Here is a 19,118-nt window from a genome sequence, read left to right as displayed (position 1 = left end):
AATTGATAAAGCTTGGGGTTGAATCATATATAGGGGAAGAGGGAGAGAGGCCACAGATGCACCTCAGGTTTCTGGCCCAGGCGATTAGACAACTTAAATATGCCAGTTAGTGAGATGGGTGATTTGGGAATTGAGAGTCCCACTTGGGACCTGACAGTTCAGAGATGGCTGGGTTTCATCCATGAAGAGATGTTGAGCAGGAAGTCAACAGTGTGAGTTTGGAGTTCAGAAAGCCTGTGTAAATAATTACCTCTAGGCCAATTCTGGTAGGAACTGGTCAGGAGAAGCAAATATTGGTTAAGGGAATCCTGATTCACGGCCACCATACTTAGTGGAATCTTCTTTATTGAAAGGGGAGTTTAAAAAGCAGGGGCTCGGGAGTCAGATGATACAGACTTGAATTCTGGCTCCTCCATTTATTAGCTGCACGAACATGCTCACGTTGTTTTAGTAACACTTCCCCCACTCAGCAACCTTCCCTGGCTCCCTGTTGTCCAGTGAGTAGCATCAGAATCCATATTCTCATATAAAAGTCTTTGCACAGAGCCCCCAGCTTAGCCTCCCCACCCCATCTTCCACTTCGTGCTGACCTCATCCTCCAGTCCTCCCTTGTGCTGTCTCCTGCTCTCCCCCTCCCTGTGTGCCCTCGCCCGCCCTCTTTCATCAACCTGCTCCTCTGAACTGGAGTACCTATTTTGATGTCCACATATGGCACCTAGCATTTGTTCTTTTACTGATTCATTTATGTGCTTCTGGCTGTGATTTCCTCTGGGAAGCCTTCTACAATCACGTACCTCCTCCTCCAGGTTCCTCTACCCCTAGCACAGAGAGAGGACTCCATCTGTGTCCTTTCATTAGGACTTCTTGTCTTTCCATTTCCAATCCTTACCTTTCTGGCCCCCAGCACACCTGTGCATGATGTGTGCATACACGGATGTCAGAGGAAGGGGCAGGTGGAATAGTTTTTTGTTTTTTTTTAAAAAAAGAACCGTTTTCTTTCTCTCATGTCTGGAACTCCCTAGTGTTTGTCAGTGCTTCTGAAACACAGACCAGATTTCAAGATTAAGGCTGAAGTGTAGAGCTTGACGTGGCTGTTGCCCGGCATCCCATGTGCATGAGCTTACCAGGCTTGTCGACCTAGCACATGCTTTTAACCATAAGGACTTTGTCTCCCTGATCCTTCTAGGAGTTACTGCAAGAGCTCAGACACCTCAAAATCAAAGTGGAAGAGCTGGAGAATGAACGGAATCAGTACGAGTGGAAGCTGAAGGCCACTAAGGTAAAAGGCGGGGCTGATGTTCATGGGGACAGCACAGAGGCCCTGTGGCGGAGGGTCTAAGGTCAGACTCAGAGTTTCCAGGAGCCTAAATTTGAAAAACGCAAACTAGGCTGGTAGTGTGGTGCAGTGGGTCAAGCTGCTGTCTGTGACGCCAACATCCCATTTCACAGTGCTGGTTCAAGTCCTGGTCACTCTGCTTCCAATCCAGCGCCCCACAAACACACCCGGCAAAGCAGCAGAAAATGGCCCAACTTCTTGGGCCCTTGATACCCATGTGGGAGATGCAGATGGAGTTCCAGGCTCCTAGCTTTGGCTTGGCCCAGTCCTGGTTGTTGTGTCCATTTGGGGAGCAAACCAGCAGGTGGAAGATCTCTTTCTCTCTGTGTCTCTCCTTCCCTTTGCAGCTCTGTCTTTCAAATAAACAAATCTTTGAAAGGAAGGAAGGAAGGAAGGGAGGGAGGGAGGGAGGGAGGGAGGGAGGGAGGAAGAGTGCAAGCCAGTCCTATTGTGTGGACATGCAGTGGTGCTCAGGTAGTGCAGCACCAAGGCTTGATCCACGAACACTCCTCAAGGGGAAAGCCTGAGAGATTCTGAGCTGCTGAAGTGCAGTAACTGAGTCTCCTTCCCCTTGCCGAGTCCCACAGCACCTGACTGAAGGTGGACCAAGGAGGGCTGAGTGATCAAGCAAATGAGCCAGTGGGCACACCGTTAGGTAGTGAGCTAGGGAGTGTGCAGCGGTGATGAGTCCTGGACAGATGAATTTCGGCGTTATGTTGGGTTCATCTTGCTAAGTATAGCAGTCCCTTTTATAACTAGTTTTTTAAAAAAAGATAGGCATACTTTATTTTAGACAATTGATGCATTCCTAAAAATGATTTAAATCATTTTTTTTCCCCAATCAAATTCACCTGGGAAGCTTTCTGCTTAAAGGACACAATAAATTCTTTTGTTGGGTGGAGTTGAGAGAGGAAGCTCTCACAGCCTAATACTCATAGTAGAAAAATTTCAAACCATAAAAGGAAAATTAAAGGACTAAATCACCTTAGAGCGGTCATTATTACTTTTTCCTCCCATGTATTTTTCTCTGTCTTTGTGGTCTTTCTGTCTCTCCTAATTTCTGGTATTTACCAATTATATGCAGTTTTATACCATGCTTTTTTCATTTAAATTTTTTTGATTTCCATTTTATTAAAATGCTAAACATGATGTTAATATGTACTTAGAATTCCAGAAAATAAATGTAAAATAATTTGCTTAACCATTTTACAGATGATAAAACTGAGATACAGATAAACTTTCTCAAGAACTGATAGCTAGATAGTACCAACCAGCTGAATATAGCCTTGTATGAAGATAATCCAAAAGATTTGTAGAAAATTGAATTAAAATGTTTATGTATAAAGACATAAAATATGTATATATGTAAAATGTTTATTTTAGTAAAAAAAATTTGAATTTCATGCAGTTTTTATCATAATACTCATTTTCCATGAAATTTTTGAAGACCTTGTCTATATATGATCTCAATTTTTCTGTACAAACAAATTTATCTTTAATTCCAGTTTTCCTAGAATCTTTTGAAACACCCTTGTGTGTGCTGTACTTCACACTCGGATGCATTGCTTTGTTCATTGTCTCTGAACTTTGTTCCATTATGGTGCTTCAGTCAACCAAGTCCTGTCTTGGTGAAACCTTTGAAGTGTACATACCTCTGTTAGAAGACCAAATAACTCTTTTCTTTTTAAGTTACATAAACTCTTTGCCTTAGCATGTAGAAATTTGAAAAGATAAGTGTTATTTAATAATTACCAGGTGTGAAGCACTTCCTACATACCAGGATATACCAAGTCCTTTGCATGTATTTTATCATTTAATCCATAAAATATCTCAGTTAAGTATACTTCATTATTCTCATTTTTACCTGTAGGGAAACAGAGGCTCAGAGTGGTCAAGGCGAGGTTCAGATCCAGTCTATGCTGCTCCCCTATTCTCCTGCTCTTTTCTATATCATTCCAATTTCCTGCAGTAAAAACCTACACTGTTTCTGAAAGTTCTTCAGTTTTTGCTGAAGGCTTCTGAGTCCCTGAAGGTGAACCATCTTCCAGTACAGTGTCAGTAGGCCATGGTCCATGAGTTTTTTTGTTTTGTTTTTGTTTTTTGACAGATAGAGTTAGACAGTGAGAGAGAGACAGAGAAACATCTTCCTTCCGTTGGTTCACCCCCTAAATGGCCGCTATGGCTGGAGCTATGCTGATTGGAAGCCAGGAGCCAGGTGTTTCCTCCTGGTCTCCCATGCGGGTACAGGGCCCAAGCCCTCGGGCCATCCTCCACTGCCTTCCTGGGCCACAGCAGAGAGCTGGGCTGGAAGAGGAGCAACTGGGACTAGAACCCTGCACCCATATGGGATGCCAGCGCCACAGGCAGAGGATTAACCAAGGGAGCCACGGCGCCAGCCCTGGTCCATGAGTTTAATGAGGCCCAGCACTGGTGGGGACCCAGAGCACGCATCTGTACCTGCCTACCTGCCAGTCTTTGTGGCTGTGTCAAGCCTCTTGCCACACAGCTCTAGCCTCAGTGACTGTGGCATTGATGGCAGCAGCATTACTTTGTCCTCATGTTCAGATGAGAGCTTCTGGGCTTTTGTTGGCCATCCTAGCAGTGTGGGCAGCTGACTTCTAACAGAACATCTGGTAGTTTCTGGCCTATTCTGTGGGCATCGGTACAAGGGAGGTTGGGCCCCGTCACATAGTCTGTAGATCCACAGTACATACAAAGGTAACTCCATCTGGAGGCAGGGCTGGAAGCAACCTCCTAGTACGAGGTGCTAGGCTGCCTCAACAGTCCCACTTACTAAAGTCTTACCACGGGACCTACAGCAAGCATTAGACGTGTAGATTCCTAACAGAGACCAGCATCCATCCAGTCTGCAAAGAAAGGGAGAAATGGGCATAGAGAGACATAAGGAAGGTTATGGTAATATCTTCCAAAGAGTCTCTCATGGAAATAGGTGTTTGGATTGAGAGCCCCTAGGCTAGGGTTTTCAGAAGCCACTGTCACTGTTAATTGTAAACCTGTGGGCACCAGGGCCCCGAGTGAGCTATGAAAGACTACTCCAAGGCTGCATGTCTTAACAAGCAGTTTAGCACAGAGACCTGGCTGTCTGCCTCTGTAAAGACCAGGTCAGGGGCCGGCGCCATGGTGTAGCACCAGTTTGAGTCCCGGCTGCTTCACTTCCGATCCAGCTCTTTGCTGTGGCCTGGGAAAGCAGTAGAAGATGGCCCAGGTCCTTGGGCCCCTGCACCTGTGTGAAAGATCCAGAGGAAGCTCCTGGCTCCTGGCTTCAGATCAGCGCAGATCCGGCTATTATGGCCAATTGGGGAGTGAACCAGTGGATAGAAATCAATCAATCGATCTCTCTCTCTCTCTCTCTCTCTCTCTCTCTCTCTCTGCCTCTCTTTCTCTGTGTAACTCTGACTTTCAAGTAAATAAATAAATCTTAAAAAAATAAAATAAAATAGAGCAGGTCAGAGGGACAAGGCTCTACAGTGAATAGGGGAGTAAGCAAACATACCCCTCAGCTCTTTTTTCCTTTATTTGCTTGTCTCTGTCCCATTTGGGGGACCATTAGAGAAAGTGGCCTCAGGGACCCCAAGCTTTATAAGAATGGCCCTCATCTGTCCCATTACATCTGGGGTTGGTGGAGCCCTTGCCTTGGGCAGGCCGGCCGGCCTGGCTTACATCCTGGCCTGGTCACTGAGTAGTTCTTTCACTTTGACATTGAATGTTGCACAAATTCTGTATTCTTCCCAGTGAGGGGTTACTTTCTTGTGAGGATTGATATAAGAAAGAGAGCACAGAGGCTGAGGCAGAGGTGCTAAACCGAACACAACGCCCCTTGTGCAGAAGGAACCACCGACAGGACCAGTGCTCATTTGGTACTTTGAAGTTATTCAGCGTTTAACATGGGCCTCTGTGGGAAAGGACAGTCCATATCAAAACCTTGACAACTGGTTTGTTAGCACACAGGGAGATATGGCCAGAGTAGGATCCTTTGTATTGTATTCCATTGACTTAGAGAACAATGGTAATAGCATTTATTGAGCACTTGATATACGGTTAATATTAGACTAACTTGCTCATTACTATTGTATTAATCCTCACTGCAGTCTCAGGAAGTAGCTGTTCTTTTCCCCTGTTTTACAAATGAGCTGTGACTCAGAAAGGTTATCTTACTTGCCCACAGTTACCTAACTAGAAAATTAGAGAATCTAGGTTTGCCTGATGCCAAAGTCAAGGTGCCTCTCTACACAGTCCTGATCTTTAATGAGTATGGGAAAGCATGCACAACCACACCTAGTGTTGTGTGTGAAACCTAACCTGCTCTATTTAATGGAGACGTGAACATCATGTAATGCAGCTCCCCGTGTGCGTGGATGCATAGACGAAGATGTGTGCACCCTTGTGTGCTACACGTGCATACTTGTTTTGTGAAAGTATATATGCAAGCACACTTGAATTCTTGTGTGTACTTATATATGGGTGAGGATGCAGAAGCAGTGACTATGCACAAAAGGTGGGGGAGCATTGAGGGAGGGAGAATTCCACCACCAGGAGTGATTTGATTTCCGTTGCATTTCCTGTATGGGGTGGAAAGATGAAAACTGCATGCATTTGTTAGAGTAGTGTATCTAAATGCTATTGTGTGGCTGTTTTGGAGAAAGAAACCCATATTTAGAAAGAACCTCTATACTAAGGACAGCACTCCTAAGGCATTCAGCCTCAGCCCCCTGGTCTCACTGATGTCTGAGTCTTATAAGGCAGGGCAGAAAAAAGTCTGGTCAAGTAGCAGGTTGCACTGGAAGGTTCGGATTGATGGCTAGATCTGTAGACAGGGCCAGAAGAACTGAGAAGGATAATTCAGCAGAGTTCCACCCTTTGGGGAGAGGCAGTGTGCCCCTCTAACTATTCCCCTCTGCTCTCAATCTTTGATGTGTCCTGGGGTATGTAGATAAGTAGTCTTGGGTTCTGACGCAAGCCACTTCATCATGGTTGACCACACCTTCTGACCTGATAGGGATCCTCTTGCTCTTCCAGGCTGAGGTAGCCCAGCTGCAAGAGCAGGTGGCCCTGAAAGATGCAGAAATTGAGCGTCTGCACAGCCAGCTCTCCCGGACTGCAGCTCTCCATGGTGAACACGCAGAGAGAGGTGACTGGCTTGACTCTGACTAAGTACATTTGTCCTGGACCCTCTCTTAAAAGTGGGCATGTATGTCTACTAATGAGTGTGTGTATGGTTGTGTGAGTAGGTATGCTTTTACATATGTCCATGTATGTATGTGTGCAAGCACTGTGAATTAATGGATGCATGTGTGTGTGTGCACACTTATCATTATAAAACATAGCTCTATTGTAGAGTCATGGCTACGGACCCCCTCCCTTACCCAAGAGACAGCTACTAAGACTTTTCTTAAGTACACAGTGTTCACTGGAGCTCTGTTAATTGCGCAACCATCTCTGGAGCTTTTATTGAGAATGGAGGAAATATACAACTTTCATTTAATTGAAAACCCTTGCTTCCATGTTATCACCAAAGGACGGGCTTTAGCAGTTCAGTCATTTCATGGATACCTGCCTGATACTTATACAAGGCCCTGAGGTTACAAAAACAAATCAGTTCTTTTTCATGTTTTGGATCTCAACTCAAATGTTATCTCTGAGAGAGACCCTTTTGGCCATTCTACTTCCAGTAGATGCCCCTTGTCCTATTCTCTTATCTCAGCATCCTCCTATTTTTTTTTTTCCCCTTCATAGCACTTAGTTTAACTTTTCAGTACTCTGTTTTGGGAGATCTTACAGTACAGACTGTCATTACCACTCTGGGGCAGGGAGTGTCTCCCATATCTGCAGAGCCCGGCACAATATTTAACTAATGCTAGGCACCTAAGAAATACTTATTGGATAAGGGAAAGGATGATGAGTGGTCTCTGAGATGTTCAAGTCTTGCTGATTAGCAAATGTTTTATATTTATGGTTATTTGCTGTGTATACAGAAATTTTCATACATCTTTCAACTTTTTCTAAGAGACTACAGAGTAATGCTGGAAGGGATCATATAGTCCCATGAATTGGTGCCACAACACAGTCTCTTCTTGGCCTTAGTGCTGCTAAGCTTGGATCCCCACCTGGGTTGTGGGAGCCATACAATGATGGCTTAGGCTAGAGAGGGAAATTAGTGAACACCATGCTCATCCCTCTCCCAGCCTTTCTTAGTGTCTTCCCAAACCACTGGGTGTGTCACCTACCTACCTGTGGAGGCTGAGTCCCACAGAGATATCCTACACTATCTGAAATGCCAGATCTGGGCAGAGAGCTCCCCGTGCTGTGACTTTTAGGTCAGGCAGCCTTCCAAGTCTACTCCATGCTCCCTGACATTCCAAGCCATCTGGGCTCTACCCTACTCCATCATTGGGTACCTCCTGGAACTGGTCCTTTGGCCATTTGCTGCTTAGGCTGGGTTCTGACCAATTAATTGAGATTTGTCCATCTATCTGGAGCTTATCACTCTGCCCCCCATAAACTGGACTACAGAGTTGATATCATCTGCCAGAAACCTAAGATAATGAGCAAGTACTCTCCATTTCACTCTGAAAAAGAGTGCCTACAGCTATGTACACAAAGACCATAGATCTCTTGTTTTTCTTGTTTGATGTAACAAGCATTCCAAAAGAAAATTGGTGCCTATACTTTAGTTCCTTGTCTTCTGTACTTCGCTTACACTCGCGTAGACAACCATATTCCTTTTGTAATACTCATTTTAAGCATAAGTGTAGGTCTTTCTTTGAAAAAAGCTGTGTGCCAATTTCTAGACTCTAAGTATATGGCAGATGACCTCTTGCTCATTTAAGCATTGGTCTTTGACATTGATCTCTGGACCAGTCTGGGAAGAAGTCAGTGAGCCCCTGTTGGGTCCAAAGTGAGAGAAAACAAATGAGTTTTTCACCACAGACTGACAGATTCTTCAGACCACAGGGAAGTTCTGTGAGTTTATGATAAATTTATTTTCCCTTAACCATAGTATTTGTTTTAACATTTATTGACACATCTAAACATTGGTTAGTCAATTCTGACTATACAAACTGCCTATATTAAGCCAACTGCCAAACTATTTTAAATAATTTTTCCCAATCTTTATTCAGTTGTAGAATTTTCTTTTTTATTTGAAATTTTCTGCTTATAATTCTGTTGACCTATATGATTTTCTCCATAATCAGTCCATGTACATGGCTACTCAAGTTATAAAGGATAAGAACTGTCTTCTTCTATAGTAGACATTATGTTATCTGTGTTCTTGGGAGATGTTGGTTGTGAATGATTTTTGGGTTCTTCTGTGTCAACTTGAGTAAATGGCATTTTGATTTTGCTGTTAAATGTCTATGAACAGTAGGCAGAATATTAGGTTCTTTCATTTAATAGTCCAAAAAAGCATGTAATGAGACTGACCCTATGCCAGATACTATCTTAAGCACTTTAGAGAAATAATGAAGCCCATATTCAGATGGAAGATTTTCAAGTTTGAATTTAAGTAATGTTTTAGCATGCGTGATCAGTGGATTGCATTTATGTCAGTGATTCTTTCTATACTTCAATTCTTGTAGACCAAGAAATTCAACGCCTGAAAATGGGGATGGAAACTTTGCTTGTTGCCAATGAAGATAAGGTAAGATGGTCTTTGATCAGCTTTGTCCTTTCCCTGTGCTGACAGCTTTGGCTCTGTATAGTCCCCACTGGTCTCCAATACTCTGAATAGTGCCATGCCCATCAAACCATTGACACAAGGATCAGGAGAATGGTTTCTACATCCTGGGGACTTGGCCTCACTCACCTGTTTGTGACTTTGATGCCTGGGAACTTTGCCTAAATGGAATCTTCCAAAAACAGATTAGATCCCTGCCTATTCCTGCTAGTCTGGGGAAAAGTTACTCTTTTGGTTATTGCCAGTATCATAGCTCCTGTTGAGACCACTAGCCAAACTCAGGAATAGGCCACCAACCTTCAATATATATAATCTGGTGTAGAACCATCATAGAGACACTTGGAAGCATGCAGTACCGTACCACATTGTATTCTTCCCATAGAATTCCTGCATAATCATAAAATATTCATCTCTAAATATAGAGCTCCTATCTGACATAAACATCATCTCTAAGGATCACAATCCTGTATTTTATGAATGAAGAAACAGACTCAAAGTGCTTAAGTAATTTTGCCTGAAGCATGGACATGAGTAGACAGCAGAGCCAGGGATCATACCCACATTTGTCTAATGCCAGGATACATGTGGCCTCTCAACTTCCTAGGTCTCTTCTTTGAAAGAAAGAATTTCCTCTGGGAATTTCCTTTGTTGTATAAGGTCTCTCAGACTCCTGAGGAATAGGTGGGTGTATTAAGATAAAGAAGACAACCTTATTGTAGTCTGTGTGTGTGTGTGTTTGGGGGAGGTTCAGAGGGTAACCCAGGACGAGGAGGCTAATTTCAATGACTGTTTCAGAAAGGTAAGGAGACAGTGAGTTTCATGCTTCTGGGAATGTTAAGCCCCACCAAGCACATCTTACACAGTGACTGTTGACTCATAACCTTCAGTTAATCATGAGTGCCGACAGCTGCCTCTGAGGCAGACCACTGGGACTTCAGTTCATTGGGTGGCCCTGGACATCCTCTGAGGTACTCTTTAGATCCACATGGGGTATCTGCTGAGCATAGCCTGGGCCCCAGCATCTAAGTTAGTGTGTTTAAATCTGCCCTCACACCATGATAGGATCGTCGGATAGAAGAGCTCACTGGGCTGCTAAACCAGTACCGGAGGGTGAAGGAGATTGTGATGGCAACTCAAGGTAAGACAAAAGGCAGTCCTACCATTCTCTCCCAAACATAGTCTATCTACTTTGTTACTGTGTTGAATCTAAGGGCAGTCCTGTGAGAAAGTTCTTTACCTCCATTTGCAGAAGATCCCCTACTCGAGACTGTTTGCACTATCCATGGATGGTGGGAAATTGGCCACTGTTGATTTCCAGAAGTGTTTTTTGTTTGTTTGTTTGTTTGTTTGTTTGTTTTTGGACAGGCAGAGTGGACAGTAGAGGGAGACAGAGAGAAAGGTCTTCCTTTGCCGTTGGCTCACCTTCCAATGGCTGCCGCGGTAAGCGCACCGCGCTGTTCTGGTGGCAGGAGCCAGGTGCTTATCCTGGTCTCCCATGGGGTGCAGGGCCCAAGCACTTGGGCCATCCTCCACTGTACTCCCTGGCCACAGAGAGCTGGCCTGGAAGAGGGGCAACCGGGACAGGACCGGTGCCCCGACCGGGACTAGAACCCGGTGTGCCGGTGCCGCAAGGCGGAGGATTAGCCTCCTGAGCCACGGTGCCGGCTAGATTTCCAGAAGTTTTTGTCAAGTGGTAGTCAGCTCAGAACTTCCAGGGACTATCCGTATCACCCTGAAAATAGAACTTTCAATTTCATCCCCTTGTGGTGGTCACAATTTCATCCCCTTGCGGCGGGGGGTGGGAATCCTCTATTGTAACTTCCAGGATATCTCTTACAAACAGCAAGTAAAATCAAACTTGGATCAAAAATATACTCAGAACTCTCACTGGGGGATAGAGTTTGTTCTCTTCCAAGAGAGCCTTTTTTTTTTTTAAAGAAGAATTTCAATTATCTTTTTTTTAAAAAAAAGATTTATTTATTGAAAGGTGGAGTTAGAGAGTGAGAATGGCAGAGGCAGAGAAAGAAAAGCCTTCCTTCTGCTGGTTCACTAACAGCCAGGGCTGGGCCAGACCGGAGCCAGGAGCCAGGAGCTTCTTCGGGGTCTCCCACATGGCTGTAGGCGCCCAAGCACTTAGGCGATCTTCCACTTCTTTCCTAGGCCATTAGCCGGGAGCTGGATTGGAAGTGGAGCTGTTAGGATTCGCACTGGCATCCATGTGGGATGTCGGCTCTGCAGGTGTTGGCTTAACCCTCTACACCACGGCACTGGCCCCTCCTAGAAAATCTAAATCTTCAGCAGCTCAGATGACATTCTGGGACCCCTGCTTGAGTCTCTGTGTATCTGGGTTCCCACAGGATGTCATAAGACAGGGATAGCTGTTGTGTTTTGTATTTTCTGGCTCAACGAAATGCGATATGTAGGCGTCATCTATGTCCTTGTGATACCATGGTATGTACACCAGGCTGTGCAGCTTGGTGTTCAAGCTTTTGACCTGGGATCCCATTGCAGATCCTGCAGAAGCAGCTATTTCACAGAAGAGGGCTGCTTTGTTAGGTAGGGATTATTCAGGAACTTTTGATTCTGGCTGAGCTTTTGCCTCTTCATGGGAAGAAACCAAGCCTCTGCAGGGTTGTGGTTGACTAGTCTGTGCCCAGGATCTCTGCCCACTGCCACACACACATCCTAGCCCTCTTTTCTCTAATCCTTTGGGATCTTGGGTCAAGTCACTATTAGGACCTAATTGCCTGTGGCCAAAGGGGCCTTGCCTTAGTTTCATAGGTGAGTGTTGACCTTGAAATGACTCTCATAACAGGCCTTGCTCAGATGCCCTCAAGCATTTAATGAATCAAACTCTTGATGTCCCTCTGTGTATTTCTTGGTCTTTCTTAATGAAGGAGAAACAATGTTGGGGATTTTGTTGGACAACTACAGTTTCTGAATCGTTCACATAATAATGATCCACCTCATCTGTATTAATGCTTCCAGGGCCCTCAGAGAGAACTCTCTCCATCAATGAAGAAGATCTGGAGGGAAGCTTCAGAAAGTGGAACACCTCAAATAAAGACCCTGAAGAATTATTTAAACAAGAGGTACCTGTTTCCATCCATAATGTAGGGTTTCATCAGTTGTCAGAGCTTGCCTTTAGGTGAAGGGAAGATCTAGTCAGACATCTGTCAGGGACACATCTTGACCAATGAATAATTAAGTCAAGGGAGTGGTTCCAAGCCTTGGGGAGCAAAATGGGGGGAGGGACCAGGACTCAGGCCTGTATTCTAGTTTGGGGCAGCATGATAGATGGTGGAATGGTCAAGAATTGTAATTTTCCTTTTCAATCAGGTTGTTTATTTTTGTCTCTTTTCTCTGGAATGTAAATCTAGACCAAAGGTAGCATTTGTTTTGTTTACCACCATTTCTTTATGGTTTGCATTACTGCCTCCTCCTCAGTAGGATGTAACACATACTTGTTGACTTAACCATGCATCTTGCTCATATAGAGAGATAATTAACTGCTAAAATGAGACATCTCTGCTTTGCACATATCCTTGCAGTCTTGATAACCAACATACAACTTTTCTTTCTTTTGTTTGTTTATTTAAAATCGACTCTTATTGTATGAATCTCACAATAGGCAAACAAGCTAATAGATCCAGACCTCAGGTAGAGGAAGGGCTTCAGCTTATGGTCAACTTGTAAAAAAAGATTTGTAAATATGGAGAATGATCAAACAGAAAAAGAATTTAGCTATAGCTCAAAGCATTTTAATTAAGAGAGGAGCAAATGTGTCATCCAGTGACCTAATTACAAATCAGAACAAGTACCCCAGGTTGCTGGCGATTACAAAATAGCAGGAACCAAACCTTGCTTACTGCTTTTGTGTGGTCACCGCAGTGAGCACTGTATGTGGCTCACCTCTTATTCTCCTAATGACACCCCACTTGGGTCCTTGTGAGATTCAGAAAGGTATGTAATTTACCCAAGACCATACAGTAAGTAGATGGCAGAACTTGGACTTGGACCTAGGGCTATCTGACCACAAAGCCCAGGCTTTTAATAACTATGTTATATTGCCAGTGTTCTTTCTATAGTAGATCAACAAGATCCGGGGCTGTAAGGAAGCAGTCGTTGTGGTCAGCAGAACACTGAAGACATAGCCCTGTGTTCTTTGAACAACCACTGTTCATGCCGGCTCCACTAGGGCTGCGCTTTTCTTTCTTGCCTTCTTGGTGAGGCCATTCTCATTTCTCCATATTCATCTCAAGTCTTCTCCCTTCCAATAGCCTCCACAACCTTCCCATGAGTGAGGAGTGGAAGGAAGCCCCTTTCGTCTATTCCTATATTATGTTAAAAGTGTTAAAGCCATTAAGGACATGTTACATTATTTGATTTATCCTGTTTGCTTATCTAACTTCCAGCAGTGGGGAGTGCTTGATGCACACCTAGTGCAGGGCCTGGCAGGCAGTTGATGTTGCTCTTGTTTGTTGAGTGACTTTTATCAGTTAGGATTCTCTGAATGCAAGCAATAGACATTGACTCTGAGTAACCTAAGCCAAAAGGGAATGTTTTGGGGAGGGTATTTAGGGACTCATGGAATAAAAGGAAAAGCAAAACTACGGGAAGGGCAGGAGCAGCAAAAGCCCAGGAACCTAGGTCTCAGGACTGTATTGCTAGGATATGAACCTTGTCTAAGGTTTGGGGCCCAGGAAGAAGCGGAATTAGCTAGAATGATATGCCTACCCCTTGGCATCTTGAAAGATCCAGGTGCCAATATTGATGTATCCACCCTGGGACAGAATGTGGCTCCCCAAAGGAATTTTCCAAAGAAGGGGAAAGGGTGATAGATACTTCCCAAACAGTAACTTTACTCCATGGTAACATTTCTGTTTCTGGTGCAGATACCTCCAAGATGTAGCTCCCCTGCAGTGGGGCCTCCTCCACTTCCACAGAAATCACTGGAAACCAGGTAAGAGGTCTGGGCATTTCTCTGGAGCCTCTGTGTTCTTAGGCTCCTTCTGGGGGCTCCTGAAGTAGATATTGGCCATGCAGGATGAGCACAGGCACCCTGTCCCCACCTGCCCTTTCATAGTCACCAGCCAGGTCTCTCTCTCCTGGCTGCACAGGTACTTCCCTTCCCACAGGATGAAGGTCTGGAGCATTGTCACTGAGAAAAAACTGGCCAGGGAAAGGGGTTGGAGCCTCAAAGGACTGGAGGCTGCAAACTCATTCATGCCTCCCCGCAACCCGCCCCTGAGTGGCTCTCTGGAGCTGAGAGCATCCTGTGATATGTGTCTGTCTTTTCCATCAGTCCCTTGGTACTATCCTTCCCACTCCCAGAGTAAATCTAGACATTTGACCACCCAGGCTCTCTAGGGAGGATCAAGTCTCCTCCCAGAGAAGTGAGTCCAGTTGCTTTGGGGATGCTTCACAAAGCATTGAATTTAATGGACGGGCTCATGGGATCACTTCATTTCCAGTTCTTATGTCACCTCCTTGAAATATGCTTCCAAGTTGTGACCTGTGTAAGGAAGCTATGGAGATTTCACCACCACCAACAGGCTCTTTCAGCCAAGGTGTCTGGGGAAGATGGCCACAAGCATGACAGAAGTCTCATCAAAATGGTGCTGACCCTGAGAGTGGTTGTTCCTCAGAGAATAATGGCAATGGCAGAGGGTGACTGGCCAGTCATTAGTTTTGCACAGTAAGAAATTTGGTTTATGAGTTCACTCAGGAGAAGTCAACACTGAGGGACTCATGCTGATCAGACCCATAGACTGATGTATGAACAGAAGTTCACATAAACTGAGAACAATGACGGCCAAGGAGACTTGTTACAAGGTGACCCTTGTGACCATTGGTGGCATTGCCCCTTCTCTGCACCCCCTCCCCCCATTTGGTATCCTTCTCTGCCAAATGATGCCCATGTAAGCAGAATTCCTGTGGACATGCAGAGCCAGAGCAGAGGGTTGGAGATCCCAGCAAGTGCTGCTTTGGAGCTATGGTTGACTTACATGCTCATCTCCATGCTAAGCTCCCTTTTCCCTGGATAATTCTTAGACACACACAAGCCAGTATCGTTGCTTTTCCTTTTTTTTTTTTGTTTTTGTTTTTGTTTTTGTTTTTAACTCTGAAGAGATAAATCTTTTTTATAACTATTTAATAGTCACCACCCATTATGCAACAGAATTAAGTATACTCTAGCTTTCTGAGCAATGCCAAGGACATGTTATTGAGATTTAAGTGATGTTCACATGGCCTCACCAATAATACACTGTCAGAGTGGACCCATCTTACATAGAATGGCCGTTGTGAGAGGGTGATGTTTTTCCTGACCTTGTCCCTAAACCTAAGAAAAACTACTGGTTAAGCATTTGAAATGTCATCAATGTGAATGATCCCATGTACTGTACCTCCTTCTCTAGTAACTATTTCTTTATTTTCTTTTGGGTTTCTCCAGGGCTCAGAGAAAACTCTCCTGTAGCCTAGAAGACTTGAGAAGTGAATCTATGGATAAGGTCAGCTCATACATCTATCTGTTAGGATGACTGACTTCTTTAGGCCCAGCACAATGCTGGGATATGGAGACAAGGTTTTGGTCCCTACTTTGTGAAGCTTTTTTACGGTTACTGGGGAGACAGCAGTCACATGAACATTTTGAGAAAACCAGGCAGCTCTGGCTCAAGACGTTGTAGAGGCATGGCTGCCTGGAGTTCATGAGAGAAGTTACGTTAGGCCAAGGCATGGGGAAGTGCAGGGACACAGGCAGGTTTTAGGAAATGGTGGGGAGCAGGAGACAAAGAGGCATGCATCAGATCACACCCGGAGAGATCTTAAATACTTCTCCTACTTCTCCAGGGCCCTTGGAGGCATTGCAGAGGTTTGGAGTGAGGAAGTGATGTGGGTAAAGGAAATGACCCCAGGATTAAGGTCTGGATTAGTTTAGAATATTGGACTGGGAGTTGTTTTAAGAGTCTGGAGAGACAGAAGGGCTCTGTGGCTCCTTATATGAGGGTAGCCCTTGATCATGTGGGTGGACTCCATGCAGAAAGGAAGGGTCAAAGGCTGTTGAGCTTAGTCATGAGACACTACGGAATCCTGCCCTGATAGAAATCCTTCAGTGAGCCCATGCTGCCTACCCTCCCCTGGTCTCCAGCAACGTGCCAGCCAGAACTGCATAAGCTCCAGTCAGGAGCCACAGACTCATTCAGTGTCTTTGTTCCCACGGTCATGTGCCTCTTGCTCCCCCTGGTCACGTTGCTGGCAACTGCCCAGGACATCTGTCCCTGGGATTGGAAAAGGACTCGTGTTTCTTCCCATGAATGGGGATTTTCTGACATGCAGATGAGGATTGAAGCAGGCTGGTGGTCCTGGGTAGATGTTGTTTGTGACTAACACAGGTTTCTTTGTCTCCACATCACTGGAACCATTTCTTATCACTCCATAGAGTGTCGATGGGAACCAACTCTCCCTGGTGGCAGGATCCAAGGTACATTAAATTCATGTCCCCATCACTTATTTATGGTTGCATTGTTTTCTAGAGTGTTTTAATTTAGCAAGATGCAACTTTTGTAACTTTAGAATATGTTAATCACAAGCAGTAAGAAGGCAAGAGGAAACATACAACCTTATTCCTCACTTTATTTTTATGTCACCCAACTGTATAATGTGCTTTTACCACCATTATATGTAGGATAGGATTTATTATTATCACCTCCATTTTGTAAGTGCAAAAAAATTAATCTTTAACAAAGCAGTCCACACTTAATTACTGGAAAGGAGGATGTTATGACTTCAACACACAATTAGAGGGTTGTGACAGCTCTCATCCTTTTTGCGCTGATATGTCATGCTTACAAAACACAGAGTACACTCAGTCTCCCTCTAATGAACAAGTCATGTTGTAAAAAATTCCATTAGAGGCTGGCACCACAGCTCACTTGGCTAATCCTCCGCCTGCAGTGCCGGCACCCTGGGTTCTAATCCCAGTTGGGGCACCGGATTCTGTCCCGGTCGCTCCTCTTCCAGTCCTACTCTCTGCTGTGGCCCGGGAAGGCAGTGGAGGATGGCCCAAGTGCTTGAGCCCTGCACCTGAATGGGAGACCAGGAGGAAGCACTTGGCTCCTGGCTTTGGATCGGCACAGCGCACTGGCTGTAGTGACCATTTGGGGGGTGAACCAACAGAAAGAAAACCTTTCTCTCTGTCTCTCTCTCTCTCACTGTCCAACTCTGCCTGTCCAAAAAAAAAATTTTTTTTTTAATTAGAGCTGATTTTCTCCCAGGAAGCCTGTTGTAGAAGAGGACTAAGTTTCCAGGTCCATGTACAAATGTTGACCTCATGATGAACTGAAGTCTTATATAATTAGCAGAATTTCAGTCACACCCAAACACAATTGGAAGCATTTTATGGGAAATGTATTTTGAGGCCAATGACATGTCCCTTCTGTGTCCTCTGCCACCTATGTGAGACATGCCATCTATGTGAGACATAGGGTCTCACAGCAGTTGGACATTTGCCCGAAGGTCATTTTTTTTTTTTTTTTGGACAGGCAGAGTTAGTGAGAGAGACAGAGAGAAAGGTCTTCCTTCCATTGGTTCACCCCCCAAATGGCTGCCATGGCTGGCACACTGTGCCAATCCAAAGCCAGGAGCCAGGTGCTTCCTCCTGGTCTCCCATGCGGGTGCAGGGACCCAAGGACTTGGGCCATCCTCCACTGCCTTCGCGGGCCACAGCAGAGAGCAGGACTAGAAGAGGAGCAACCAGGACAGAATGTGGCGCACCAACCTGGACTAGAACTGAGGGTGCCGGCGCCGCGGGCAGAGGATTAGCCAAGGGAGCCGCAGCGCCAGCCTTGCCCAAGGGTCACTTTATGATTTCATATTAATATGACAGAATGGAGCATCTCTGCCTGTGCAACTCTGTGTAAGAGGAAAGTCTTTCTTGCACTCCACACCTATAGAAGAGGCTTCTCTGCACTTCCATATTCATGGTAGTTGGTGTTTCATTGGAGCAGCTATTGGTTAAACTATCTGGATTATAGAGCAAAAGTCCTCTGTCTGCCTCCCTGTCCAGGTGCTCTGAACACACATTCCTTTGAGCCTGAAGTTAAACTGAAAGGTCCCCTGATGAACTGAAAGTTCAGCTTCCTATGGAGGCTGCTCTGTTCCATCCTTCACCCAGCAGTCCCCTAACCCTGTCAGATGCATATTGCTTCTAAAGTTCATCTGTAAGCGACTCCTGCTTCTTTGCAAGCACAGCTAGCTCACAGGCTCGAGCTTAAGATGTTGATTTGATTACCAAAGAATACAAGTGATGTGGTTCTGTGTATGAAGAAAAAAATTTCAGGTTAAAAGACTGATTTTTTTTTTTTTTATGGCTTTGACTATAATCACAATCTCGTGCAACCTCAACTCATTGAATGTGGCCACCCCTCTACTCACATGCGCATATACCACTGTCCTCCCCAGAACTGTCCCACAGATACACGAATCTATCTGCTGCATCCCCTCACCTTGGGGTCTGACCATTGCCTTCTGTGACCCAGAGCCTGTAGGACACCCTTGGAATCTTTTCCAGTTCTATTAGACATGTCCCCTGTGCTCCCTAGAGTGTGTATCCACTGATCCTGGCTCTCTCTGTGGAGCCTTTAGAGTCAATCTGTCTCCCCTAGTCCTGACTGCTCTGCAGTTTAATTCCCTTGAGCTCCCTTTGAGTGCTCTGTTCTCTGGACTGCACATCCCCTTATGTATATGGATCACAGTCTTCAGAGCTCTGATTTGGTCAGCTTAGGATCAGCACCAGCTTCTCAATGCATTCTTTAGGTTGTGCTCTGGGCCAGACTTGAGTGTGACCGTCAAGATGTAGTCTGACTTGTACTTTCCTTGATCTAGGCACTGCTCCTCCATGTTGCTGTAACTCTAGGACTCAAGACAGTGATATTTTATGTGATTCTGTTCACACACAGCCCACTATGCATTAGGCTCTGTGAATAGGTTATTTCATGGCAGTCCTGGGGCAGAGATTGTTGTTCCCTGTTCAGAAATGATAAAGCAGAGGTTCTGAGAGCCTACAGAGCCTTACCCATGTCTGAC

At 45.0% G+C, this 19,118-nt stretch overlaps 1 protein-coding gene across 7 annotated transcripts in view; it reads left to right on the top strand.

The window, feature by feature from the left end:
- The window catches only part of PPFIBP2 (PPFIA binding protein 2), a 167,559-nt gene that overhangs the window by 123,805 nt on the left and 24,636 nt on the right, over positions 1-19,118 (top strand). For 6 of the 7 annotated variants that reach the window (XM_062196568.1, XM_062196566.1, XM_062196563.1 and 3 more), the window contains 8 exons: positions 1,187-1,279; positions 6,374-6,485; positions 8,935-8,996; positions 10,095-10,170; positions 12,021-12,124; positions 13,928-13,995; positions 15,487-15,544; positions 16,474-16,515. In XM_062196568.1, coding sequence (XP_062052552.1) covers positions 1,187-1,279; positions 6,374-6,485; positions 8,935-8,996; positions 10,095-10,170; positions 12,021-12,124; positions 13,928-13,995; positions 15,487-15,544; positions 16,474-16,515 — 615 coding nt within the window. The remainder of the gene's footprint in view (positions 1-1,186; positions 1,280-6,373; positions 6,486-8,934; positions 8,997-10,094; positions 10,171-12,020; positions 12,125-13,927; positions 13,996-15,486; positions 15,545-16,473; positions 16,516-19,118) is intronic. The other variant, XM_062196565.1, reaches the window with a different exon arrangement.

This window comes from Lepus europaeus, chromosome 7 (assembly GCF_033115175.1).
Source record: "Lepus europaeus isolate LE1 chromosome 7, mLepTim1.pri, whole genome shotgun sequence".
Classification (NCBI taxonomy): Eukaryota; Metazoa; Chordata; class Mammalia; order Lagomorpha; family Leporidae; genus Lepus; species Lepus europaeus.
The sequence above is the reverse complement of the archived record's forward strand: the minus strand, read 5'-3'. Positions and strand labels throughout refer to the sequence as shown.